Consider the following 25,762-nt stretch of genomic DNA (forward strand, 5'->3'; position numbering starts at 1 on the left):
TTAGCTTCGTTTAGCTTCGTTTAGCTTAGCTTCGTTTAGCTTCGTTTAGCTTAGCTTCGTTTAGCTTCGTTTAGCTTAGCTTCGTTTAGCTTCGTTTAGCTTAACTTCGTTTAGCTTCGTTTAGATTAGCTTCGTTTAGCTTCGTTTAGCTTAGCTTCGTTTAGCTTCATTTAGTTTAGCTTCGTTTAGCTTCGTTTAGCTTAGCTTCGTTTAGCTTCGTTTAGCTTCGCTTAGCTTCGTTTAGCTTCGTTTAGCTTCGTTTAGCTTCGCTTAGCTTCGTTTAGCTTCGTTTAGCTTCGCTTAGCTTCGTTTAGCTTAGCTTCGTTTAGCTTAACTTCGTTTAGCTTCGTATAGCTTCGTTTAGCTTGGTTTAGCTTCGTTTAGCTTCGTTTAGCTTAGCTTCGTTTAGCTTAACTTCGTTTAGCTTCGTTTAGCTTCGTTTAGCTTAGCTTCGTTTAGCTTCGTTTAGGTTAAACATTATGCATGTCAAAAATCCCCGTTAAAAACTTAATGTTAATAAAATTTAATTGTGAAATGGTAATATAAATTCGAAATGGAAATTCTAAATTAATGTTGTAATTAACTTAATAGATTTCCTTGAAAAAACCATGAGTTTCATCGAGTTTTCTTGTTTTATACTTTTTTATGCAAAATAAATTTGGTTTTAAAGCTGTGAAACCCTTGATATTATATTATAAAATTAATCGCTAAATTATGAGCGTAAATAACTTAATAGGTTTCCTTGAAAAAACCATGAGTTTCATCGACTTTTCGGTAAATTTATGCAAATTAGTATTCTTGTAGCAAACTTTTGAAATTAGCGGCCTTATGCATGGGGACGTTTGTTGGTGAATTTTATGCAAATTAGTATATTGGCTGCAAACTAATGAAAATACTGGCCTTATGCAAGAAAAAGTTGCAGAATTTATGCAAATTAGTATTTTGGAAGCAAACTTTTGAAAATGGCGACCTTATGCAAAAAAATTGGTTTCCTGGAAACTTATGCAAATTAGTAGCGTCCCGTGGGGGAAAACGTCCATGATCTTAAGGGGGTAAGGATAGGGGAGTGAAATTCTCGATCGTCCTAAGTTCAAATAACCTAACTCCCGGGAATCACGGCACCAATGTTAAGACCAACCCTACTTAATAAGACGCAAAACTCCGAAAACGTCATTCGATCAATTTTCTGTAACCCTCGGTCTCTCAGACTTCGTTATTGTTTTGTGTTTGTTGACTTAAATTTGAAACTGTAATTAGTGAGTTTATTATGTAATATTTAAATTAGATTAATTAAACTTTAGAGAAAATGTAGGTAAATAACGTTCGTCCTAATTTCAAATAACCTACTCCCGGGAGTTACGGCACCAATGTTAAGACCAGCCCTACTGAAGTCGCAAAAGTCCGAAAACGTCATTCGATCAATTCCCTCTAACCCTCGGTCTCTCAGACTTGTTATTGTGTTTGTTGACTTAAGTTAAATTTGAAACTGTAATTAGTGAGTTTATTATGTAACTTTTGAAATTTGATTAATTAAACTTTAGAGAAAATGTCGGTAAATAACGTGGACGAGGAAGATGACTACTTATCAGCTAGTTTCATCCCTGATGATAAACTGGATGTCAGACCGGGTCTTCATTTTTCATCATCATTAAAAAGAAAACACGAAATTCTAAAGAAATCCGAAGTTTCAAACAAAAGAAACCGAATTAAACCTATCAGAGTTTTAGAAGCCGAAAGACGAGAAGAAGCATTAAAAACCGAAATTGCTCCAGACAATAAAGGTTTTGCCATGATGCAAAGAATGGGATATAAACCCGGTACCGCCATTGGTTCCAAAGAAGGCAAAGCCCAACAACCAATTGCAATATCTTTAAAAAACGATAGAGGCGGACTCGGTAAAAAGACGGAAGAAGAAGAAAACATGAAAATGAAGTTTAAACAAGAATTAGAGAAGCAGAAAAAGACTGTCGAAAACTCGAAACAACTTTTGGTTGATTATCAAGAAAATGTTAGGAAAGAAAGGACAATGAAGAGAGTAATGGGGGAAATTAACCGTTGCCAAAAAGCCTGTGAACAATTGGATGAACAAGAGGGGAGAATTGAACCGGAAGAACCCTGGTATTGGCCACAATTACCACCACCTCCTAAACAAGTGGATCCAGATGATAGCGAACCAGAGAGTGAAGATGAGGAAATTCCAACTGGTCCAGAACCCGAAGAAAAACTGATAATTTTAACAAATTATCTTAGAGAAAAACATTTATATTGTATTTGGTGTGGAGTAAAATTTAATGATAATAATGATTTATCTGATAATTGTCCAGGGAATACGTATGAAGATCACGAATGAATAATATTTCATAAAATGTTATTTAATATTTATTTAATGTACATGTATGTTTAATAAAAATTAAAATACTGAAATTTCTTCTCTTTTTTTTTCATCACGCATTTGCAACACAAGAATATGACTAACGCGTTCTTGTATCCCTTTAAAGGGATAATGAAATGAAATGAAATAAACACACAACCAAGCATAAATATATTAAAAATAATTGTCTTATCATTTCAGTATCCCTTTAAAGGGACAATGAAATGAACAGACAACCAAGCATAATTATATTAATAAAAATAATTGTCTTATCATTTCAGTATCCCTTTAAAGGGACAATGAAATGAAAAGACAACCAAGAATTAATATATTAAAAATAATTGTCTTATTTCAGTATCCCTTTAAAGGGACAATGAAATGAACAGATAACCAAGAATTAATATATTAAAAATAATTGTCTTATCATTTCAGTATCCCTTTAAAGGGACAATGAAATGAACAGACAACCAAGAATTAATATATTAAAAATAATTGCCTTATCGTTTCAGTATCCCTTTAAAGGGACAATGAAATGAACAGACAACCAAGAATTAATATATTAAAAATAATTGTCTTATCATTTCAGTATCCCTTTAAAGGGACAATGAAATAGACACACAACCAAGCATAAATATATTAAAAATAATTAGTTGTCTGACCAACCATTTCAGTATCCCTTTAAATTCGCGGCAGCTTTCCAAAGCTTAATTATTATTATATTTAAAATTAAATTAAATTACACAATAGCATCATAGAGAAAATAACATTTACCTAATTATAATTATAATTTAAATAATAAACAAAATAATAAAACTATTTTAAACTCGGTGTGTTGTTTTCATAATTTGTGATATTTTATTTTCAAGGAATGTATGTTATGTCTATAGATTCTTTAGTTTCTTTTTTTAAATATTTAAAATTTAGTTTAATAGGCTGTTAATTTAATAAGGGGTTCGTTGACTGATATTAACGATGTCGTGAGTACTGAAAAAATTAAGATGAAGAAAACTAGAAATTACCAGAAATGTTTTTGATTTTTTTTTTTTTTGATATTGGGTTCACGATGATGAATAATTAATTATCTAAATTTGCAGGGGTTCTCAACCTGGTACTTTCGGAATCTGCAGTACTACTAGGGGTTGACTGCCAGCCATAACGCCTTTAAAATGAAATACAACTCATATAAGACCCAAATTAAAGGAAAAAAGTACGGTTAACGTAACATTATATCTTAAAAGAATGGCTGCTTTTTCTAAATATAAAAGGAATTAACTATTAAAAGAATAAATGAGCTCTTATTACAAAATAATTAGCATTTAATTAACCTTAAAAACGAGTATCCGCCATTGGTTTAGAGGCGTCTGCTATCCAGAACCATTCACCCTTGGTTGGTCCAATCCCTTGAGGGTTCTGGCTAGCAGACGCCTCTAAACCAAAGGCGGCGCAGTAGTCCTCGTTTTAGGACTAATTAAAAGCTAATTTCGTCCGCCATTGGTTTAGAGGCGTCTGCTATCCAGAACCATTCACCCTTGGTTGGTCCAATCCCTTGAGGGTTCTGGCTAGCAGACGCCTTTAAATCAAAGACGGCGCAGTAGTCCTCGTTTTAAGACTAATTAAAAGCTAATTTTATCCGCCATTGGTTTAGAGGCGTCTGCTATCCAGAACCATTTACCCTTACATGATTGGTTGGTCCAATCCCTTGAGGGTTCTGGCTAGCAGACGCCTTTAAACCAAAGACGGCGCAGTAGTCCTCGTTTTAAGACTAATTAAAAGCTAATTTTATCCGCCATTGGTTTAGAGGCGTCTGCTAGCCAGAACCCACGAGGGATTGCTTCAACCAATGCTGTGAGGGTAAGGGGTTCTGGCTAGCAGACGCCATTAAAGCAAGACTAATTAAATGTACTAATTATCATATTGTAATAAGAGATCATTTATTCCCTTTTTCAATATTTAATTCCTTTTATATTTAGAAAAAGCAGCCATGCTTTTAAGGTATAATGTTATGTTACCCGACCTTCTCCTTTAAGGTAATTAAAATTTGAAGCTACTGATTGAAGGACAGTCACAAATCTCGCTAATAATAATTATCTAATTAATAAAGTCAACAATAGCATAGAGCCAGTCTTGGACAATAGAAAAATTTAAGAACACACCAGGGGGGTCCAATAAATAACCTTGTCCCCGAAATTGCATGGGTTGAGAACCTCTCTTTTCATTTCAAAGAATTGATCTCTCTTATTAAGTTATTACACAAGTTTCTTGGAAAAGAGAATGCTTTGCTTAATTAAAAGCAATAATTAATTAATCTAAATTAATTAATATAAAACTTAAAAACACGCGTATTATGTGGATTTTATTCAGGAGGGTACCTGTAAATAATTATTAAACCTGTATCTGATATCTACCCCACGTACATTATAGTTAATGAAAAAGAATAACAATTTTTATTAGTAAATGGTTAACAAAAAAACAAACCTCACAAAACATTCTCTTTTCAAGTTTGGTAATACTAATTACTAATTAAAATCATTAGCATCATCATTATTATATTAATTAGAATTCTTTGAAATGAAATATTAGTAGATTAGACTAGATTAAAATGAGCAGGGTTCATACAACCTTTGGAAACTGATTTCCCTGAGTTTTCCAGGTTTTTCCCATATATTTCCCTGCGTTATTCAGGTTTTTCCCATATATTTCCCTGAGTTATCCAGGGTTTTTCCCATATATTTCCCCTCATATGTTTCCCTGATTTTTCCAGGGGTTTTTTCCCCATACATTTCCCTGATTTTTCCAGGGGTTTTTTCCCCATACATTTCCCTGAGTTTTCCCCTCATATGTTTCCCTGATTTTTCCAGGGGTTTTTTCCCATACATTTCCCTGGGTTTTCCCCCATATATTTCCCTGAGTTTTCCAGGGGTTTTTTCCCATACATTTCCCTGGGTTTTCCCCCATATATTTCCCTGATTTTTCCAGGGGTTTTTTCCCATATATTTCCCTGGGTTTTCCCCCCATATATTTCCCTGAGTTTTCCAGGGGTTTTTTCCCATATATTTCCCTGGGTTTTCCCCCCATATATTTCCCTGAGTTTTCCAGGGGTTTTTTCTCATATATTTCCCTGGGTTTCCCCCCCCCCATATATTTCCCCTAGTTTTCTAGGTATTTCCCATATATTTCCAGGGTTTTTTCCCTCATATATTTCTCTGAGGTTTCCCATATATTTGCCTGAGATTTTCAAGTTTTTTCCCCTGAGATTTTCAGGTTTTTTCCCCTGAGTTTTCCCTTATATATTTACCTGAGTTTTCCAAGGTTTTTCCCCACATATGGAGTAATAACATAGTTGAAGCAACCCCTTTCAGAGCCAATTTACTCAAACCTAACAAATTTGAAATTTCCCTGAATTTTACTAAAAATTCAAAATTTCCCTTAGTTTTCCCTCAACTACTTATTTCCCTAAGTTTTCCAGGTTTGTATGAACCCAGAATGAAAGCGAAAGCAACATTAGAAATTCAGAAAAAAATGAAAATTCAAAAGAGTGATAGAAGTTAGACTATCTACTTTGAAAGAATGATAATGATAATTTAAATTAACTAAATCAAATTGACACCATACAAACATTGAAAGCCTTACCTTCGTCCAAATTTGTTGTGAATAACAAGAAAGACAAAAGCCAGCAACAAACATATGGTTCCAACTACAATGTAAGCAATCCCTAAGAAAGGATTACGTCCACCAAGCCATGAAGTGTTGGATAAAATCATCCTTTTCGTTCCCTCAAAAGATGTAACAGGATAATCTGATTATTATTTTTAAATTAAGGACATATAATATAAACAAACTAATTAATTAAACTAATTAAAAGCAATAAGGATACTGTAAGTAACTTCTAGTTTGTAATCTCCTTTGGGCAAATTGTTTTTGTAACCAGCTTGGTTATGATCAATTCTACGATAGAGTTTTCTAAAAGTGGGTAATGCCGCTGTACGCATCCAAACAATCAGATCTTCATCCGTGTAGCTTTGATTACGACCTCTCCAATTTGGGGGTTTGGCAGTGCCTTCAAAACTCGGTGGTTCAACATACTTCACACTATCGGTAGGCCAAGTTATTCCAGTTTTTAACAAAACTACATCCTCCCATCCCTTGTCCCCCTTAAATTTCAAGACAAGTGTGTCTAAAAAACCAAGATAATTAATGATAATTAAAGATAATTAAGGCTGGATTTAATTATTAACAGGGCCCCCAGCCGAATTTTGAAAATATTTATAGGAATTATAGGACTTTTTTCATGAAAATATAGGATTTTATAGGACGGTTTTCCAGAATTATAGGACTATATAGGACAGCATAATATTAATTATAATGTTTAGTTATCAGAACCATAATATACAGAGCTATATTTAACTAGATAAGCTACAATATTAGGGAAACCATCTCCATTTTATGATATTTTTTAGACCTGAGTATTGGTTTAAAATTCGCCCAAATTTCAAAATTATAGGATTTTATAGGATTTTTGGCAATTTTTTCCAAAATTATAGGATTTTATAGGATTTTTGGCAATTTTTTCCAAAATTATAGAATTTTATAGGATTTTTGGCATTTTTTTCCAAAATTATAGAATTTTATAGGATTTTTGGCAATTTTTTCCAAAATTATAGAATTTTATAGGATTTTTGGCAATTTTTTCCAAAATTATAGGATTTTTGGCAATTTTTTCCAAAATTATAGAATTTTATAGGATTTTTGGCAATTTTTTCCAAAATTATAGGATTTTTGGCAATTTTTTCCAAAATTATAGGATTTTATAGGATTTTTGGCAATTTTTTCCAAAATTATAGGATTTTATAGGATTTTTGGCAATTTTTTCCAAAATTATAGAATTTTATAGGATTTTTGGCAATTTTTTCCAAAATTATAGAATTTTATAGGATTTTTGGCAATTTTTTCCAAAATTATAGGATTTTATAGGATTTTTGGCAATTTTTTCCAAAATTATAGGATTTTATAGGAATTATAGGACCTCTGGGGGCCTTGAATTATATTTACCATTGAAAAGACTATTGGCAATTGCACCACAAGGAGCTACTGGTAGAACCTTTCCATCCGGTCCTTTTACACCGGCAAATGGTTCACATTCGGACAAAAAAGGAACTGTTAAACTTTTGCCCAAAAGTTGTTGATCACTCCTTGATTTGACATAACGACGGTGGTTTTGATAATAATTGGTTAAGCCATAATACATATAAACTTGTTCCTTAAAAGCTTCGTCTAACGTGAATTCAATTTCACATTTGCAAGTTTCATTAGGAAATTCCCTTAAACGTTGATCACATGTAGTATTAGTATGCAAAGTACTGTTACACAATGTGTAATCAATTGGTTTTTCTTTCACCTACAAGAAATCACCACATTTTTGGTTACTAAAGCTAAAGGTGGGATCATTTAATGGCATTTGCTAAGCCTTGGCTTACTTCATTAGAAGAGACTAGTAAACCAATTCCTATAGGAATAAAAGCTAACCCAATTACGAAAAAAGTAGGGAGGACTGTTCCAGCCGTTAATATTGGCTGCCATGCTGGTAGCCGTTGCTGTTTGAAGGCACTATCTGTTGTTTATAACAACACAGACACTTATTACAATATCTACTACGGTACTACAAATAGGGCTAAAACTAAAAATCAAATAATTACTTGAAGGTTTCTTGGTTTTAAGTTGAGGTTCTTCGATTGGGGTGGCCATTTTTTAAGGCCCTTTAGTTAAAAGAAAAGGAAATTAAGTTAATTAGGTATAAAATTAAATATTTTAGTAGTTATGACTAAGCCTAATTTGACAAGGCTTAAGAGTTTTATGATAAATGATGATGATCCCCCACCTTGGATTATACGACTACGTACGTAGTTGTATTTAATCCAAGCCCCACTTACCTTGGTAATGACTGTTTATTTTCTAAGGTGGGGCTTCTTCAAAAACGAATTATACTTTCTAAGTTCAAATTAAAACTTATTCAGATATAAGTACATTAATAAAGAATACCGGAAACGCAAGATCTGACGCGAGTCACGCGAGAGAACTTTTCGCCAACAAAAGCTGCTCGCTATAGAGTAATGGCACCTACTCGCCTTTGACTGTATTAAGCTCTATGGGTAGTTAACATGGAGTGTCACTACTCTATAGAAGCCCATTCAATCGGCCAAACCGTGCGACTTTTGGACTATCGACGGGGAGGTTCGAAGGAACCCAAAATTAACATTAAGTTCTATAGGAGGAGGTAGGGTTTTAGGCCAGATCCTTTGTCCTATTTATCCAAATTACCTGAAATTTTAATGAGACGGGTGATTTGACGTGTTTTATTATTCTTAAAAGGATTCAAGCTTTTAGAGTCGATAGATTTTTAATAGAAATTAATTTCCAATGTCAAAATCGTAAATTCAATACTTAGCAACCCTTTTCCAAGATAAAAAAAAACCCAAAACCCCAACCCCATTCTCCTTGTACAAAACATACCTTTTAGAGAGTATTAAATTATACAAGATGGCCCATAACTAAGCCACATCCTTTACGTACTCTCACTATCCATACTACAATAAACATACTTCTGGTGAAATTTCTCTTAAAGGGAGGGTGAAGTGGAAAATGAAGTGACCGATTCTTCTTCTAATTACAAGACCAGTCGACATTGTCAAAGATTCCGGAAATACCTCCAAATGATTTTAAAATTCAAATTAGGTTCAGATCTTAAGGATAATTGAAATAAGTACCTCCGAGTCTCCGACCAATCGCGTAACGCCCTGCCTTTTTATTAACAAAATTTTCGGAACTTTTATTTGATTTAAATAAACTGTAGTTCATTTTCCACGTAAAACTGGATCCCCTGTAAAACTAAAAGTGCTAAGTTTAAGTTTCATAGGAATTAGTTTTTGATTATTATGATTTCAGGTTTCAACTTATAAGACAAACATGTTTATAGGGTGGTTTTCCCGCTGTAGGAAACCATTAACTCCGGTACCACTGTGAATAGTGTTTTGGGCTGTTTAGAAGACATTAATAAATTAAAATTAACTAAATTATTAATTACAATAGGAAATAGAAACAGTAAAATTGAGACGCACGCTCCCGCTATATTTTGAAATCTCCTTAATTTCTTTTTGAGTAGCTCAGCAGCGCCATCTAGCGGTCCATGTTTGGAAGCAATAAGCCTATCGAATCTGGGTTCTTTTGGCGTTTGCTGGGGAACATGTTGCTGCGTTTTTCTGTGCGATTTTAACTGGTAAATATTTTGATTATATTTATGTTTTAAGGGTTAATTTAGATTAAATACCAAAGTTTTATTGCAACCGAGAAGAAATTAAGCGTTTCAAGTGGAAAATTTATGGTTTACGGTGCAAAAAATTTTATTTTTATTTATCGCTAAGCCTTGGCAAATCTTTTCTCTTTCGGGGCGTTGCCCAGTTCCGGCGTGATTCAGCCAATTTCAGTTCTGGGCTAAAGAGACCTTTGCTGGTAAATATTTTGATTTTATTTATATTTTAAGGCTTAATTTCGATTAAATACCAAAGTTTTATTGCAACCGAATGGAAATTAAGCGTTGCAAGTGGAAAATTTAACTGTGCAGAACTAGGTTTGTTAATTACGACTGTCTTTTTGAAGAAAACTTGAGCCTTGATTGGTTTTATATATTGGTTACCAACTAATGCACTATTTTGCAAAGATAATGGCCTATATTGCCTTTAACCGAAGCAAGTAGAAAACCTTTAACGGCGGACCGAAATGAGGTTTTTAAGTGCTCGTATAAACGGTAGTTCTCTAAAATGTTTTCAATTAACAGATCTATTGCTGTAAATATGGTTGTCGGGCCCATTCGTTTTCACGTTAACAGCACTATTTGCAGAGCTGATACTAAGTAGATTGATGATGGTTTAAATGGAAATATAGCAACATCACATTTGATCAAACCCAAACATTTTGACCTGGCCTTTTTTAAAAGCTTAATTTGGTCCCATTTAGTCACTTGTTCAACTAAAATTGAGCGTATGAATGAGTATCAGCACTGTATAAGTTTGGGGATTTGTGATTTAGATTCAAATGGTTAATTTTTAGCGGGTCCTGAGTATCAGCACTGTATAAGTTTGGGGATTATTGTGGTTTAGATTCAAATGGTCAATTTTTAGCGGGTCCTGAGTATCAGCACTGTATAAGTTTGGGGATTATTGTGGTTTAGATTCAAGTGGTTAATTTTTAGCGGGTCCTGAGTATCAGCACTGTATAAGTTTGGGGATTATTGTGGTTTAGATTCAAGTGGTTAATTTTTAGCTTTTATGGTAAATTGGCACAAGTATTCACGATCAACATTTATGTCATACTTAATCTAAATATTTGAAATTAATCTTATTATTAAATGTTTGAATCGTTTTTATTCCTGGTTTTACTATTCGATCTTTTTAGTCGGTTTAAAAGTAATTCAAAATGATTATTTATCCCCTAAATTGTTAAATATTTCAAGATTGAAACTAAATCTAGTTATGTTAAATGATTTATTTGAAAGTAAACTGAATGTTATTCTAAATACTTGTGCCATTTAAGATGATAATAATTTTAAATTGTATTTGATTGTTTGAATTTTATTTTATTTTAGCTCTGTTATCATCCGTTTCCAAAGGAGCAATTTATGTTGGATTCAAGAATGAATACCTTACTATTTGGCAATGGCATGCAATATAAATCAGGTCTACACTTTGATTATATCCGTTGAGACTGAATTTCACTATGAAAGCTATTAGATAGCTTGTTAAACATTTTAGGCATTTAGAGCATGGCAATAATTAAATCTTATTAATAATAATTGTGGAAGTATTAGGTCAATAACCCCGGGTCAATTCCATTCTAAATTCAGGTCTAGGCTTCGATTTTATCCGTTGAAAGGGAATCTCATTATGAAAGCTATTTAGACAGCTTGTTAAACAGTTTAGGCACTTAGTGCGTAGCAATAATTAAATCTTATTATACAATTATTAGAGTATTTAGATTATTATTTATTATTATATTTATTCTTAGAAGGAAAGCGGCTTGTGTCCTTTTCTTTTTAGGGATTTTTTTGCGCCAGGACATGAATAAAATCTTAATTATGAAATAGGTGAACACTGGTCCTAGCCCTCCCTTTTAAGAATAATGAACGCGTAATCAGGATTTCAAGGGTGAGATTCCCTTTGCGGTATTGAGGTATCTAGTTATATTTTTAGAGGAAAAGCGTTTGGCAACTCGTTGAGGGAGTTTTGTAGGATCTAAATAAATTCCTGATTTAGGTTTAAGGTAGAAGGTTGCTTATACGCTTTGTCCTTTAAAAGTAAACACGATTTTAAGCGGGTTTAAGGCGAGGCTTAGCTTTTTATGGTATTCTTTCACTATTAATGTTACGAGTGTGCCATTGCCAAATAGTCATTTGTCTTATGCCGGAACCTTTTGCGTCGCATCATGCGAGAATACTGGAGTGGATTTTCGTATTAAGGTAATTAATTTTATTCGTTTGCCATTATTTTCCAAATATTAATTCGAATTTTTCTTGCGCAGGAACAAGTGGACGTCAGCGAGTGGACTTTCATTGGAAATCCCATGCTAAGGACGAAGTTTCCTGGTTTTGGGGGCTTCACAGCGGGCCTTAGTTTAAATTTAATAATTCCCGAGTTGAACAGGGACTTGTTAAATTTAAATCGGGCCCGCAAGCCTGACGTTAGGCCTGGTAACTTGTGGTCAATAAAAAGTTTCGATACTAGACTCGGTTCAAAAAAATCAATCGATTTACTTATAACGTTTTTTTTTACCTTTTTTATGCTTTTTTTATGGTTTTTTAATAAAAAAATTGATCTTTTTTATAAATTTATAATAAATATTTATTTTTTTTTAAAAAAAAATTTTTTATGGTTTTTCCTTCTATTTTATTAAATAATAAGCCTAAAAAGGGTCAAAAAAAGCTCCCTAAGTCCAGACATTAAAAAATTAAAACCAAGTCTAGTATCGTAAATATTTAAAGAAAAGAAAGAACGAGGTTTAAGGCAAAATTTATTCAATAAGAAAAAAAAACCAAGTGTTTACAAAAATTTCGAACAAAAAAATATTAAAGAATTTTGTAAGTTAAAGTTTGAACGCAAAGAAAATAAAGTTTGAACGCAAAGAAAATAATAAGTAGTTACATATAAAATTTGGAAGCAAAAAATTAAGTTAAGTGGTTACATGAAAAAATTGCAAGTAAAAAAGATGTATTTTGTGTCTTCTAGTTTCGATGATTTCCTCCATATCTTTAAGTCAGCGCTGAGAGCAAGAGCAAGTCCACAAGACATCATGTAACGTGAATCCAACGGAGCATGTCATCAGGAATGATATATAGATAGAGAGTCCAGAACAGTGGAAGTCATCGTCAACGTCAATCCAACAAAGGATGTCATCAGGAATGATAAGTCATCGGGAAAGATACGTCTCATAATGACCAGCGACAGAAAAATCCAAGAATATCAGCTGCATCTATAAATGAAAACATATTAATAACACATAGATTAAGATCTATTGCCTACTTTTGGGCGGTCTTTAATTAAAAAACTAGCTACTAAATTTAGAAAGTCCAATTACCACCGACTAATTGCCACCCCGAGTTAAATAAATACTCTGGCTAACTAATTATTTCCCATAATTGGGTAGAACATAATTTTAGGAAAATCTACCATTTAATTTTAAATTAAATTATGTAATTTAATAATGAAAATAATTTAAAATATCCCCTTAACTAATTTTAGGAAAACCGCCATTTAATTTTAAAATAAATACGTAGCATAATAATGAAAGTAATTTAAAATGTCCCCTAAATTGATTTTAGGAAACCCGGCTATTTATTTAAATTGCGTGCCCCTTTTAATTACTTAGTAATTTAAAATATCTTCTTAGCTAAATTTATTAAATACTGCAATTTATTTATTTAAAACTATTGCCACAGGTAGAACCCATAGATAAAAACTCAAGTTGAAATTGGACAACGCTTAGGGCAACGGTCCTCGTGTCTTAAAATGATCTCTGCGGGACTTGATTTTTGAAAATCTGTCGCTTTAGCTCTAAATTAATTAATAATAGCGGCTAAACTAATTTTAGGAAAACGTGCTATTTATTTATTTTAAAACTATTCAAACAGACAGAATCCGTTAAATAACTAGAATTTATATGGTACAAGGCTCAATTAGGCTTAGGTCAACGGCCCTCGTGTTCGGCGGGACTTAATTTCCGAAAATCTGTCGCTTTATATCTAAATTAATTACGTACCCCGCTTCATAGCTAATAATAATAGCCCCTAAACTAATTATTAAGGGATTCTCTCTTGTCCAACATCTCGTTGTAAAATTTTATATATGGTACTTGATTTTTAATAAATAAATAAAATTCACTAACATTTAACACTACCTAATTAGTTTAAATACTTGAAATAAAATAAATAATTTAAAGGGGGCTAGATGAGTTTGGATTATTGTAAAGTTAGGCTTACGGACTGTTAAAGCACCACGAGGCCAAGCAATGGCCGCCAAGTTGAGAGCGTCGAATTCAGCTTGCGTCCTCGGGAAAAACGATCTGCGAAATGGCGGAACGATCAAGTATCAACTTCAAAAGCGCGAAAGGTTTTTCCAGCGACTTCCTCGACGGTTTCCAGGCAACGAATGAACCGGCTGACCCGTAACGATCAACTGAGAGGGACAGGTTTTTCCAAGCGACTTCCCTCGACGGCTTCCAGGCAACGAAATGAGCCGGTTGACATGTTAACGATCAACTAAGTAAATTTCCAACGTCGGGGGGCGCTAAAAGCTCCTATGCGCGGACTCGGGTGCGCCATACCCCAGGCACGAAATCCAAATAGCTGAACACTGCTAGGCCTATATGAATGAACGCTAGGCCTATATGAATGAACGCTAGGCCTAAATGAATGAACGCTAGGCCTAACTGAATGGACAATCATTACCTTTTACCATTAACATCTGTCGTGACGTCACAAGTCAAGTACCTTGTTGACGTCACAGGTCACGTGATCTGACGTCGCGGGTCACGTGATATGACGTCGCGGGTCACGTGATATGACGTCGCGGGTCACGTGATCTGACGTCACAGGTCACGTGATATGACGTCGCAGGTCACGTGATCTGACGTCAGGTCACGTGATATTCCGTCACAGGTCACGGGATCTGACGTCACGGGGCACGTGATATGACGTCGCGGGTCACGTGATCTGACGTCACGGGGCACGTGATATGACGTCGCAGGTCACGTGATCTGACGTCAGGTCACGTGATATTCCGTCACAGGTCACGGGATCTGACGTCATAGGTCACGCGATATTACGTTACAGGTCACGTGATATTACGTCACAGGTCACGTGATATTACGTCGCAGGTCACGTGATCTGACGTCATAAGTCACGTGACCGGGTTTGAAGCAAGTTTCTATACCTTAGTCACTAACTATAATTAGTAAGCTTACAAGTAAAAATAAATTTATCAGGCAGACTTATAAATGTCAATGCAATATTTTATTTCGAAATATATTCCATCAGATACATTCGGATTTAATAAAAATTTGTAATTAAAATACTTTTCAAAAATGTGGTAATCATTCATTATAACTTTAGTTTAAAGTCTTTTATTCTTTTTATTATTTGACGCCATAACTATAATTAATAACATAAGTTTATAAGATATGTTCCATAAGTATGTCACTACCCATACTTCGTAATGTTAGAGGCTTAATGAGAGCTAGTTCAAGAACGACGTGAGAATTGACTACACTCGGTTTTGCAGTCCATACTCCTCTTTAGTCTGTACTAAGCCTTTGACAGCGCCTCACTAGGCGTCGCTTTACGAGAATCTATGTCGTTTCAACTACGTCACTTCATGACAAGCTCTCATTAACGAGTGACACACTTATGGAACATATCTTATAAACTTATGTTAATAAGCTTATAAATAGAAATAATTTTATCAAATAATATTTTATAAATATTAATGCAAGTTTTTATTTTGAAATATATTTCATTGATACATTAGATTTTATTAAAAAGATTAATAATGAAAATAATAAGAATATTTTTATAAACGCGCAACTTCCGAGTGTTGAGTCCAGGTACTGAAAATAATAAGAAAATTTCTATTATTAACAAATTTTAATAGGCTTAGAATTTCCACTGTTTTTCCACGCTAATATCCTACGGTGGAAAACGAGGTTGTTAGGATGGAAAACCAGTAAACTTCCTAAAATGAATAATATTATTCTACTAGATGCTAAAGCTAGAACTGAATAAGTAATTTAAAGAGTGCGGGTGATTTAACTGCAATAATTTTATAAATTAAAGTCCAATATATAGACCTAGGGACTTCTAATGGGTCTGCGCCTCGCATTCGTTTGTACGCTAGGCTAAAATCGTCCATCAAAATATTACTTTATTAAAATAATGTTTACGTTTAATTAGACCGACCTTCCCCTTCGTCATAACCCTAAAATTTCCTGGGAGAAAATTGAGTTTATAATATAAGAATAAGAACAATTCTCACAATGAATATAGAATTGTGCCAATGTAGAGACATTCTCTTAAGCTAATAACTCTACCTAAATGTTCAAAATTCAAGAGGATATTTTATTAAACTCATACCCTTACCAAATTTCCGCTTTCCTGATTCGTTAATAGTGTACGTAATACGAAGGTAATAGAGTTTTCAGGGTAGTTTGGACAAGCAAGCTTACCCAATATCGAGGTAAAAATTAAGAGGTTTGTAATAAACCAGCCAGAAAGTTTTAGAAAACTCCCTTCGTATAGTTGAGGCCTAGGGGCTAAATGTCAGGAACTTTTGGTTGCCTATGTATAAGGGTCTTCCGAAAATTGAAGGTCCCTGGAGTGCAGTTTACGTCACGTTGAAACTAATATAGTTAAGGGCAAAATTTAGAAGGGTCCAAATCACTAAATCTCCATTTATAGTTGCTACGAAGTTCCCAAACTCACAAAGCGAACTCTCAAAAATGAAATGACGAGGTAATAAATAAAAATAATAAAGTTGTTAGCAAACTAGGACAAACAAGGCTGGCTCGATGCTTTTGGAGTTAGGAAGTTTAAATGAAATAGGTCTAATCAAAACTTTCTTTGGCGTAGTTATAGTTTGTTGTAGTCAAATCCAAAGCGAAGTAAAACGGGTTAAACCTATAACCTTTGACCTTTAATAACTAGCTAATTAATAATAAATTCCACCATTCTTTTATAAATACATAAAAATCAGGTATTATCTCACTTTGCCCAGAACAATTACCTGATTTTTCAGTAGCAATCTTCAAAGTTAATCAAAGAAAGTCAAAGTCACCGAAAAATGTTGGTTTTACGTCTTGAAGAAAATTGTTTTCTCCAATTTTGTCGGACTTGGTAGATAGCTTGTCTATATCTAAACCCTCTACAGTGTGCCAGACCATCGTGATGAAATAGATTGGTTCAGGGACCAGTAGCGAGTACTTAATCCACCCAAATGAGAGAGTCGTACTCGTACGAAGCAGGGTGCTTTTGTTCGATGCCTCTATAGTGTCCCGTAACCAACTAAGGTAGGAGGAAACAGTCTGGCATACGCGAAATATGATTGAAAGTGACATTGCGTGGGAGAGATGAAGGCATAATGTCTCTAGGGGATTGAGAACGGACTATACGGCAAAAGAAATCATAGGATCAAAGACTGGAGGACGATGGAAGACTCCCGTGTAGCAAATAAGGCTTTCTCTTCATCCCCTCTAGGCTGCGGGGATTTCGCTTTTCAACCTATACTAGCTAGGACTATTTCGTCGTCCTAAACCCTATATAGTCAACTCGGTAAACATAATTGGATATCATATTGGAGACATGACCGTAACAGAAACGAGCAGTCCTCTCCCTGAAGAATTGGATGATCTCTTATCATTGAAGATGTTTTAAAAGCTTGATTCTCCGTAAAATTCTCACGAGATTCCCTCTGAAAACGAGTTTAAATTTAAAGAATTCAGTGAAAGGATTCTGCCTGGTCAACTACGTTTCACGACGTTACTAAATATATTAGAAAACGATAGTCTAATACGATAGGTTGTGATGAGAAATTTAAGTTAACTATTTTCCAAACGAAACACTGAATCTTTCATAGAATCAATCCATCTTCGGCGGTTTATTTGAAGTCTATTATCGCCCGGCGCGATAAGGTTTCTGATATTTATTTGTGACGAGGGATGCCAAAGTAAACGTCCCTAGGGTTGTCGATCTCTTGGCGGGGCTGAGACCGACTGGTCAGAAAGGTTTTTGGGTCTGGAAAAGGACACTGATTGGGAGAACGCCAAAACCCAGAGGAGATGATCAAAGAGAAAGAAATATACCAGAAGGAGAGAGAGTGAGTCCAGAGCAGAGCCAGATAAGACGACCCAGACAAGACACAATCGACGACGTCAGCAAACTCATCACAATCTTAGCAGGGGACGGATGGTCACCGAATGTCTTTATGGATCGGGTCCTTTTATTGATGAACGAACATCAAAACCTTTCAAATACTCCCTCTCATAAAGGGGACGTTCCTAAAGAAATAAATTAAATATTACGACTACTAACGTGCCCAAACTATAATTCTAAGGGTTCTACCAGTTGTTTTGTTACTATATTTGGTTTTAAAGAAGAATAACAAGGTACAGTCGTGTTATCTGACTTTTGCAAACCAAAGGATATTTTTCCGGCCCAAAATAAGTAAGCAGTCCGTGGTAACTAAACAAGGAAAATGCATTTGATATAGTTTCGGAAACTAAGCATGCAGAGCTAGGCCTAACTCTATACTCCCCTAAAAAGGAAAGATATGTTTGTGTTTCGTTTCTGAAGTATGATGCTAATATTATTCTACCGTATATTACAAGATTGGGGTATATACTACCGTACTGAATTTCAAAGTATATATTTTGGTTATGGTTTCAATATTTGGTTAGATTCCATTTGGAACCCGAAACCTTATAGGTTTAATAATAAATAAGAAAATAGTATTTTGTTGCTCTTTTTGGAGAAAAATTTATGATAAAAATAGGTATTTTCCTTATTTATTATAACTAAAGTTAATGCAAATACACGATACTTAGAAACTTTTTATCTTTACATTTCACCTTCACTTCAGGGCCGATAAGAAATACTAAAAACGGAAGTTCGGAAAAATACTTCCGTCTATTAATAAATTAGACTTCGATAATGATACTTGGAACCGAGTACATTAGGTGTTGTTTTTTCTTCATTCATCCATACATTGCTATTATAAACCTCAATATGAAAGGAAGTTAGGAAATAAGTCCTATAATTACAGAGTTATAAATAAGACCAATATCAAACACGATGCGGAGTTACAGGAGGTCATCCGAATTTGAACTTCTGGGGGATAATAACAGGGGTGGTAACGATAGCCACGACACCAGTCAAGATGATAATTGCGACGTGGACACCACTTCAACAAACAATCGGAGAGTAAACCCCAAAACAGTAAAGGTAAGAACTAAGATTAAGATTGTCTTGAAATTTAAATAAATTCGATTTATCCGCTACAATTAGACGTTTCTATTTGATAGATTGGTAGCGTTGTAGCTGTTTTAGCTTTAACTGGGGTGATAATCTTAGTGGCAATTTACGGTACCAAAAAGGTCACGGAAGGGGGATCGGTCCAAGTTAATGATGCGCTCGTTGATAAGCTAACTTCAAATGCCACCATGAAAACTTATATCCCAACTACAGCGAGCGTTCCCGATGTGAAACCAACTTTAAGTATCGGAACAACACCAAAAATCGTAACTAAAAGTTCCACAATTACTACTACGGATGTCAAAGCAACCCAAATTTTAACCACAGCTTCTACTTCACAAATAACAACGGCTTCGTCTAGTAAGGGTAACGCAACTGCCGTTAATTTAGGTACGCTGTCAACAATTACCAGTTCAACATCAAAAATCGCGCAAATGACAACTGCAACTTCGCAAACGATAGAAGCCTCAACTATACCTTCCACTTCCCAAACTACACAAACAACTAAACCTACTACTTCACAAAAAACACAAACAACTACACCTACTACTTCAAAAACAACACAAACTTCAACTACGCCTTCTACTTCGCAAACAACCCAAACTTCAACTACGCCTTCTACTTCGCAAACAACCCAAACTTCAACTACGCCTTCTACTTCGCAAACAACCCAAACTTCAACTACGCCTTCTACTTCGCAAACAACCCAAACTTCAACTACGCCTTCCACTTCACAAACAACCCAAACTTCAACTACGCCTTCTACTTCGCAAACAAGTCAAACTACCAAAACCGTACCAAGTTCAACTATTTCAAATACACCACCGTCAACAAACGGTATATCCAACACAACCGCCATAACGTCTACAACAGATTTCAATCCGTTTACACCAATTTCCTCTACAACTCCGAAACCAACGTTCCCTCTACCTAAATCGGTCATTCAAGAAGGTTCTTGGTACATCATAATGTCTGTAGCTGATGGTCAAGTCTGGGACGTTTACGGGAATTTGATAAATAACGGGGCCGAGATAGGATTGTGGCCTTACTTGGGACAAAGCAACCAACACTTTAGATTCAATAAAATTAACGACAAAACATCAACAATTGAGGTTCGCAAGAGCGGCAAATCGGTTATTTACTCACCCTCCGCGGGAACGCTTCAACAGTGGGTCAATTCCTTCAATTCCAACGAGATATGGAACTGCATAAACGTGAAGGGACAACCAGGGGTCTTTCAAATACAGAGTCCGGAATTTAAAAAGTGTGTTTTTAGAAAAGATAATGATTTGGGAATATCAGATTGCACGGCTGATAGTAACACCTATTTTAGATTGATACCAGTGTGTGAGAGCTCTGATTCATCCTTTCCCCTTTATTAATTACAATAAAATGTAACTATGTTAAATAAAATTGATGAAATTGAAATATTTAATCATTGAAAAACCCCATGTCCATGATTGTTTTCTTAACTAAAATCAAAAGTTATTTCTAAGTAGTCGTATTATTCTTAACCACTGGTAACCGGAAGTTCTTTATCTTACCCAGAAGCAAATGTATTTCGGAGATTACACAACGTCCTCGCGCAAAAATAACTTAATACCAAGGCAGATTATGACTCTTTTGTCGTTTCCCTTGAGGAAGTCGAGGTTTTAAGCGCAAAGTCAACTCCGGATATTATTAAATAAAATCCTGAACGAATTTAGGCCTAAGACGCTAACTAATTCACAAGCTTTAAGCCAACGAGGAACGTGGTTCGAGCAAAATACTAATCCCAGAAAAATTGCATTTCGTTTTGTTTTGCATTAAGTAAATAATTGCAGTTTAAAACATTTGATACGGGTTCAGTATTAAGTTAAATGACATTTGCAGTTTCACAGAATGGCTATGGACGATGACGCCGATTCCTTAAACCAATACAAATTCAAACATCTGCCCTGTAAAGAGGAAAATTCCAAACTTAGAATAAAATTTCCAGGAAATACAACTATTTGGGTAAGTGTTCAGCTTGATTCCAGTTAGAAATTGATAGAATATGGGAGGATAATTACTCCCTTATTCCCGATGCGTGTGCCAAGGCTTAAGGCAATATTTTAAGTGCTAAATCTGAGCGAAAATGAAACAATTCATCTCTATATAAGTAGACTACGCGTCGTTTTGACCCAGATTTCTCAGTTAAAAATAGCAAACGCATCGGGAATAAGTTGTTTTAGGGGTAATTTTATTTTCAAAACGTTTGTCTCAATAAAACAGTCAGTATCAAAGCTACTGATCTCGTGCCTAACCCTACTATTAGTCGTGGTGATTCTATGCAAAATACCGTCGTCGCAATCGCAATCGTCGCAAAACACGTCTTCATCTCAAACCTCGGCACGTAATGCACCCATGGCACCACCACCACCAGACGGTGTTTTAAACCGCACAGGAATTATCATAACGCAACAATTCGTGGCCAGTTCCTTACGTGGGCCTTTAGAGAACCAATCCTACATATTGATGCCATTGGGAACAAAATACGCCCTAACAATAATTTCAGAAGGACGGGTCAACATTTCGCAATACGCATTCGAAGACAATCAACTTTTTACTTTCGTTCGTAAGGGCAGGACGTCGCCCAAAAAGTACGTTATGTATGACAAGTCAAAGAACTACGTTATTGGACTTTCGGAAGATTTGTCACAAAGTGACAATCGGGCCAAGATCGAAGCCTTTGAAAAGAATAGGGTTCAGCCTGAATTGCACCAGTGGTTGATTAGGGATCAGACTCATCGGGAAGGTTCGTTTCAATTGATACCAGCTAGGACTGATTTATGTTTGGCATACAAGGCGGACACCGAAGAAATTGTCCAAGAGGAATGCGCGCCATTCGTGTCCTCTCAGTATTGGTTGATGTTGCCAATTTGCGGGGAAGGCTGGTTAAGGGCTTGAAATAAAAATTAATTAATTTAACTCTGTGGCCGTTTAAGGAACATAGTTAGACTTCCAATTAAGGCTTAAGTTAGAGCCAAAGTAGTAAATAAAGGCTCAATATTTTTCATTGATTTTAAGTAACGTTGTAATAAGTTTAATTTGACAATAAAACTTGAGTTAAAGGGAATGTTAAACGCAAGTTATTTTTATTCGATTCCTTACTTTTTTATATTCAATTTATTTCTTCAAATTGTAATCAAGACTATAGTCGGGTAAGTCTAATTAATTTAATTTAATTACAGTAACTTTAAGAATTATTTTAGTTATTCGTAAGGAATCGATTCATAAATAACTTGATTTCCTTTAATTTCAAGTAAGTAATTATTTTAATATTTAATTGATACATTAAAATTATATAATATTTCTTTTAGACTCTGCTATTCCTGTTGGTTATCACGCCAAGAGTTTCCTCGTCTATTGCCATTGCTAAAACCGACGTCACGCCCTTAACCCGTGGTCCCCTTGAAGGTCAATGGTACACGCTACTAAGCAGACACAGTGGAAAAGCATTGGACATGTTCAGATCGTCGAGGGCCTGTATTTGGGGTTTCGCTTACGAAGAAAACCAAATCTTCCGTTTTGAAAAAGTTCCGGACATTGAAGCCTACTACATATACGTTCACGGTTGGAAAAAGGATGTCCTGGAGGTCAGCGAAATGTCCACCGAGGACGGGGGAGAGATACAAAGAGCGGAAAAGGACAATCATCTACACCAATACTGGATTTTGGAACCGGTCAAGCAAGGTCAGGGATTTCACATCAAAAGCGTGGGTAGCGGGAAATGTTTAGATGTCAAATATGGTATAGAAACGGACGGTAATGACGTGACGCAATACGAATGCAGCCAAGAGACGCATCAAACGTGGGACATTGTACCATTGTGCTAATTATATGCCTTCTCATTCATTTCAATTGAATATAAGCCACTGTATTGATTTGATTATAAATAAAATTCATTATCTTTAACTAAATTTAGCCCTAAATGCTAAGGCCTTTTCAGACGATCAATATTGAATTCTTTCAACTCAACTATAGTTAAGACGTTTGCACGTCTGAAGGATTCTTTGTTCTGTGTAAAAAGGGGGTAAGCGCGAATGGGGGTGATAACTTACTTAGCTTCCGTTTCCGTTAAGATTTACAGAGAAATATTAATTACTTCCGGAAACTATAACGCATTAAAACAACAACTTCACAACGAATGTTACACCAGTTTACAAGAGGCTTCCGAAAATGAGTAACACGCTAAAAGTAAGTTTAACTTCAATTTATTAAATTAACTCAATTATAATTAACTCACCTTATAGGTATATCTCGTGGCGTTCCTGGCGGTTCAAAGTGTGGATGTACAAGCTGATTCAGCCTATCCAAAACCATACGAATGGTACGCTATTCTAAGTGGTTCGAGCGGCAAGGCCTTAGACGTACGTACAAACTACACGGCGATTCACCCATTTGCGTATTTGGGATCACAAGTTTTCAAGTTCAAACCGGTTATCGTACCGGGATTCGGGACTCAATATGAAATTGTTGAACACGACAATGATATGCTTCTCTGTTTGGATGATGATTTTAACACGGTTGTATTGAGACCGGCTGACTCCCTGGTCGTCAGTCAGTTCTGGATTATTAAGAAGATACGCTCCGACGAAGTTCATATCATTAACGCGGCGTCGAACAAATGCTTGGATGTCTTCAAGGATTTAAAACACGCGGGAAATAAAGTTACCACTTGGACCTGCTCTAACTATCCTTATAATCAATACTGGACTTTACTTAAATTGTGTTAATAAATAATGCTAACAGATTATATTATTATCAGATTATCAGATTTAACTGACGAGAATTAAAAATTCTTACTTAATGATAAGACGTGTCTTTTAAGATGTAATTTGTCGTAAAAAATGTTTATATTCACCGGAAGTTTACTAATAAAAGTATGTTTTAAAAATATCAGTCGTAATTTCCTTGGATAGTCTATGATCCAAGTCTTCCACGACAAGAAATTCTTTACTCTGTCCTCAAAGAATAATTAAATTAAAACTTGACGCTAATTAGAGTGGAATTGTATGGGAGAAACCCTTAAATATCTAGTGCTTCTGTTTTTTTATTTTATTTTTATCTCCTTGGTGATACTGGTCGGAAATTATAGAACGGACTCTGGGAGTATAATAGAGCTAAGAGTCCATTTAATAACAGTGTGGGCGGGAATACTCTGAGATCTGTGGTTGACACTAATACCGAACAATCTGTCTTTCCCTCCTCATCTTCCACCCCATCTCTTTCATTCCTCCATGGAAGACACACACCAAAAGACTGTACGCGCAAGATCATTCTACCATCTACATGTACAGTTGTCGTCAGAAATTTGACCAAACAAGCATTCTTTCATCTCCCTTATTGACGTCGCTATTTTGGATTGCCAGAACTCTGGTTCTATAAGAGATACAGGGATATCCTTCGAGTATGATATAGTCCTATTTCTCCCCTTTAAAATGATACTAGATACTTGGGAGTTACAACAATCAGGGCCCAAGTTATTAATCAAAATGTTCATAAACAAAGGATTAACATGGGCTTATTTACACGACAACTTTTAACTCTGGTTCTATAAGAGATACAGGGAATTCCTTAGAATATGTTATAGCCCTATTTCTCCTATTTCCAAGGATACTAAGGTAAGGGTTACTACAATCAAGACTGCATAAAAATGAGGTTGCAATAACGTATACACTCTGCCATAACGGCAAAGAAACCTAAAAATATATACAAAACTTATCGGAAAAACGTTTCGCTGCATAAAGTTAAGGCGAAATTTCAATAAGACTGGAAATAATCGTTAGAAATTTAATATCTTTAACGGTTTTTTTTTTTCAAGCCCAACTTTGAAATTCGATTCCTTGGGAGGTTTCAATGATCGGGGGGCTGAGAAAAGAAGCTGAGATTGAATTTTTCTCGTTCTTTTCTTTTTCTCTCCAGCTCCTAAGGTCCTTTGTTGTTACCAGTTCAATTTAAAGTGTTTTGGGAAAAGCGAGGAGGATAAAAAAAAGAAGGGGGTATAGACGAGCTAATGTATAGCTTTAGCTTGGGCAAGCGGGTGCCCTAGCTCGATACGGGGTCCCACCCTTGGGCGCTAAATAGATTGTTATCCTTAACTTTAACACGCCCGACAAAGAAAGGGGAATCTACCCCTAGACCCTTTAGGAGCGTTTCCTTTTTCCTTTCCTTTCTATAGCCTTAGTAGTAAATGATCTTTAAGTTTCGACGTTGCAAAGCCCAACTCGAAGGAAGTCAGTCGAAAGAAGTAGATTACTCTAAATCAAGTTAAGCCTAACGCTCTCTTTATACTTCACTAACTTTAAAAACTGTCCTTAATCGCTACTGGTCAGTTGTTACGGTCAATTTCAGTTGGCCTTATAGTGTGAAGAAGCGAGCTATATTTTTTCTTATGTGAAACATAATCTTCTTTCTTTTTAATTGATGCTTTTCTAATGTTTTCGACCAACTTAACTTCAAATTGATTTTCATTATAGAGCTATTTCGGATAGGTCTAGTTTGACATCACAGAACCTAACATGGCCGTGCTGCACTGCCTAAAGGTCAGCCGAGGGGTCAGGCAGGGAGAAAAGAGGTAAGATGGAGTGGTAAATCTCATGATGAGCGACTTGCGGCACAGAAACTCTACTAGTGTACCTTGCGCACGCCCCTACCCTTGAGTAGGCGATTGTAAAGTGCTGCCACGTAGCGCCATCGTATTTGTATGTGAACTAGATTCTATTTTTAAGACAGAGGGGTTGTCGTTTACGATTCATTACTGTAAAACCCCACCTAATCGCTGAGGATGCTGGGAGGACTTCGGTACC

General features: G+C 35.3%; 5 protein-coding genes and 1 long non-coding RNA gene across 10 annotated transcripts; 5 read left to right on the plus strand and 1 right to left on the minus strand.

Moving 5' to 3' along the window:
• Positions 1-1,061: 1,061 nt before the first annotated feature.
• LOC149676922 (G patch domain-containing protein 11) lies at positions 1,062-2,424 on the plus strand. 2 transcript variants are annotated; one of them, XM_089837862.1, is made up of 2 exons: positions 1,062-1,459; positions 1,542-2,424. In XM_089837862.1, the coding sequence occupies exon 2, from the start codon at positions 1,547-1,549 to the stop codon at positions 2,348-2,350; it is 804 nt and encodes a 267-aa protein (XP_089693988.1). In that variant the 5' UTR covers positions 1,062-1,459; positions 1,542-1,546; the 3' UTR covers positions 2,351-2,424. The 2 variants fall into 2 exon arrangements, with proteins under 2 accessions (XP_089693988.1, XP_089693989.1); XM_089837863.1 differs by having other exon boundaries at positions 1,062-1,438.
• Cdc50 (cell cycle control protein 50A) lies at positions 2,352-8,467 on the minus strand. 3 transcript variants are annotated; one of them, XM_089837860.1, is made up of 7 exons: positions 8,247-8,467; positions 8,065-8,124; positions 7,846-7,979; positions 7,421-7,766; positions 6,246-6,545; positions 6,002-6,167; positions 2,352-3,530 (listed from the first exon to the last, which is right to left on the minus strand). In XM_089837860.1, the coding sequence occupies exons 2-7, from the start codon at positions 8,111-8,113 to the stop codon at positions 3,446-3,448; spliced, it is 1,080 nt and encodes a 359-aa protein (XP_089693986.1). In that variant the 5' UTR covers positions 8,114-8,124; positions 8,247-8,467; the 3' UTR covers positions 2,352-3,445. The 3 variants fall into 3 exon arrangements, with proteins under 3 accessions (XP_089693986.1, XP_089693987.1, XP_089693985.1); XM_089837861.1 differs by having other exon boundaries at positions 2,352-3,355; positions 8,299-8,466; XM_089837859.1 differs by having other exon boundaries at positions 8,299-8,466.
• Positions 8,468-9,129: 662 nt separating this feature from the next.
• LOC149676924 (uncharacterized) lies at positions 9,130-12,206 on the plus strand. Its single transcript, XR_016366545.1, has 3 exons — positions 9,130-9,874; positions 11,007-11,876; positions 11,939-12,206. It is a non-coding gene; the product is annotated as an uncharacterized LOC149676924 (long non-coding RNA).
• A 6,474-nt stretch (positions 12,207-18,680) lies between these two features.
• LOC149676925 (uncharacterized) lies at positions 18,681-20,345 on the plus strand. Its single transcript, XM_089837865.1, has 2 exons — positions 18,681-18,902; positions 18,983-20,345. The coding sequence occupies exons 1-2, from the start codon at positions 18,753-18,755 to the stop codon at positions 20,312-20,314; spliced, it is 1,482 nt and encodes a 493-aa protein (XP_089693991.1). The 5' UTR covers positions 18,681-18,752; the 3' UTR covers positions 20,315-20,345.
• Positions 20,346-20,581: 236 nt separating this feature from the next.
• LOC149676926 (uncharacterized) lies at positions 20,582-22,884 on the plus strand. Of its 2 annotated transcripts, none has more exons than XM_089837867.1 (3): positions 20,582-20,741; positions 20,805-20,927; positions 22,274-22,884. In XM_089837867.1, exons 2-3 carry the CDS (start codon positions 20,814-20,816, stop codon positions 22,787-22,789), a joined length of 630 nt encoding a protein of 209 aa, XP_089693993.1. In that variant the 5' UTR covers positions 20,582-20,741; positions 20,805-20,813; the 3' UTR covers positions 22,790-22,884. The 2 variants fall into 2 exon arrangements, with proteins under 2 accessions (XP_089693993.1, XP_089693992.1); XM_089837866.1 differs by lacking the exon at positions 22,274-22,884 and adding an exon at positions 21,186-22,029.
• Positions 22,885-22,997: 113 nt separating this feature from the next.
• Positions 22,998-23,961, plus strand: LOC149676927 (uncharacterized). Its single transcript, XM_089837868.1, has 2 exons — positions 22,998-23,150; positions 23,207-23,961. Exons 1-2 carry the CDS (start codon positions 23,133-23,135, stop codon positions 23,687-23,689), a joined length of 501 nt encoding a protein of 166 aa, XP_089693994.1. The 5' UTR covers positions 22,998-23,132; the 3' UTR covers positions 23,690-23,961.
• The last annotated feature ends 1,801 nt before the right edge of the window (positions 23,962-25,762 follow it).

This window comes from Phalangium opilio, unplaced genomic scaffold (genome assembly GCF_054372755.1).
Source record: "Phalangium opilio isolate 3A_F unplaced genomic scaffold, DU_Popi_V2 ptg000045l_1, whole genome shotgun sequence".
In the NCBI taxonomy this organism is placed as follows: Eukaryota; Metazoa; Arthropoda; class Arachnida; order Opiliones; family Phalangiidae; genus Phalangium; species Phalangium opilio.

Coding starts and splice junctions, on each gene's coding strand:
- LOC149676922 (XM_089837862.1), top strand. CDS start 1,547: ATGTCGGTAAATAACGTGGACGAGGAAGATGACTACTTATCAGCTAGT.
- Cdc50 (XM_089837860.1), bottom strand. CDS start 8,113: ATGGCCACCCCAATCGAAGAACCTCAACTTAAAACCAAGAAACCTTCA. Junction 6,546..7,420: donor TGCCAATAGTCTTTTCAATG/GTAAATATAATT, acceptor TTGGTTTTTTAG/ACACACTTGTCTTGAAATTT. Junction 3,531..6,001: donor CACAACAAATTTGGACGAAG/GTAAGGCTTTCA, acceptor TTCATTTTAAAG/GCGTTATGGCTGGCAGTCAA.
- LOC149676925 (XM_089837865.1), top strand. CDS start 18,753: ATGCGGAGTTACAGGAGGTCATCCGAATTTGAACTTCTGGGGGATAAT. Junction 18,903..18,982: donor TAAACCCCAAAACAGTAAAG/GTAAGAACTAAG, acceptor TCTATTTGATAG/ATTGGTAGCGTTGTAGCTGT.
- LOC149676926 (XM_089837866.1), top strand. CDS start 20,814: ATGGCTATGGACGATGACGCCGATTCCTTAAACCAATACAAATTCAAA. Junction 20,928..21,185: donor CAGGAAATACAACTATTTGG/GTAAGTGTTCAG, acceptor TCAATAAAACAG/TCAGTATCAAAGCTACTGAT.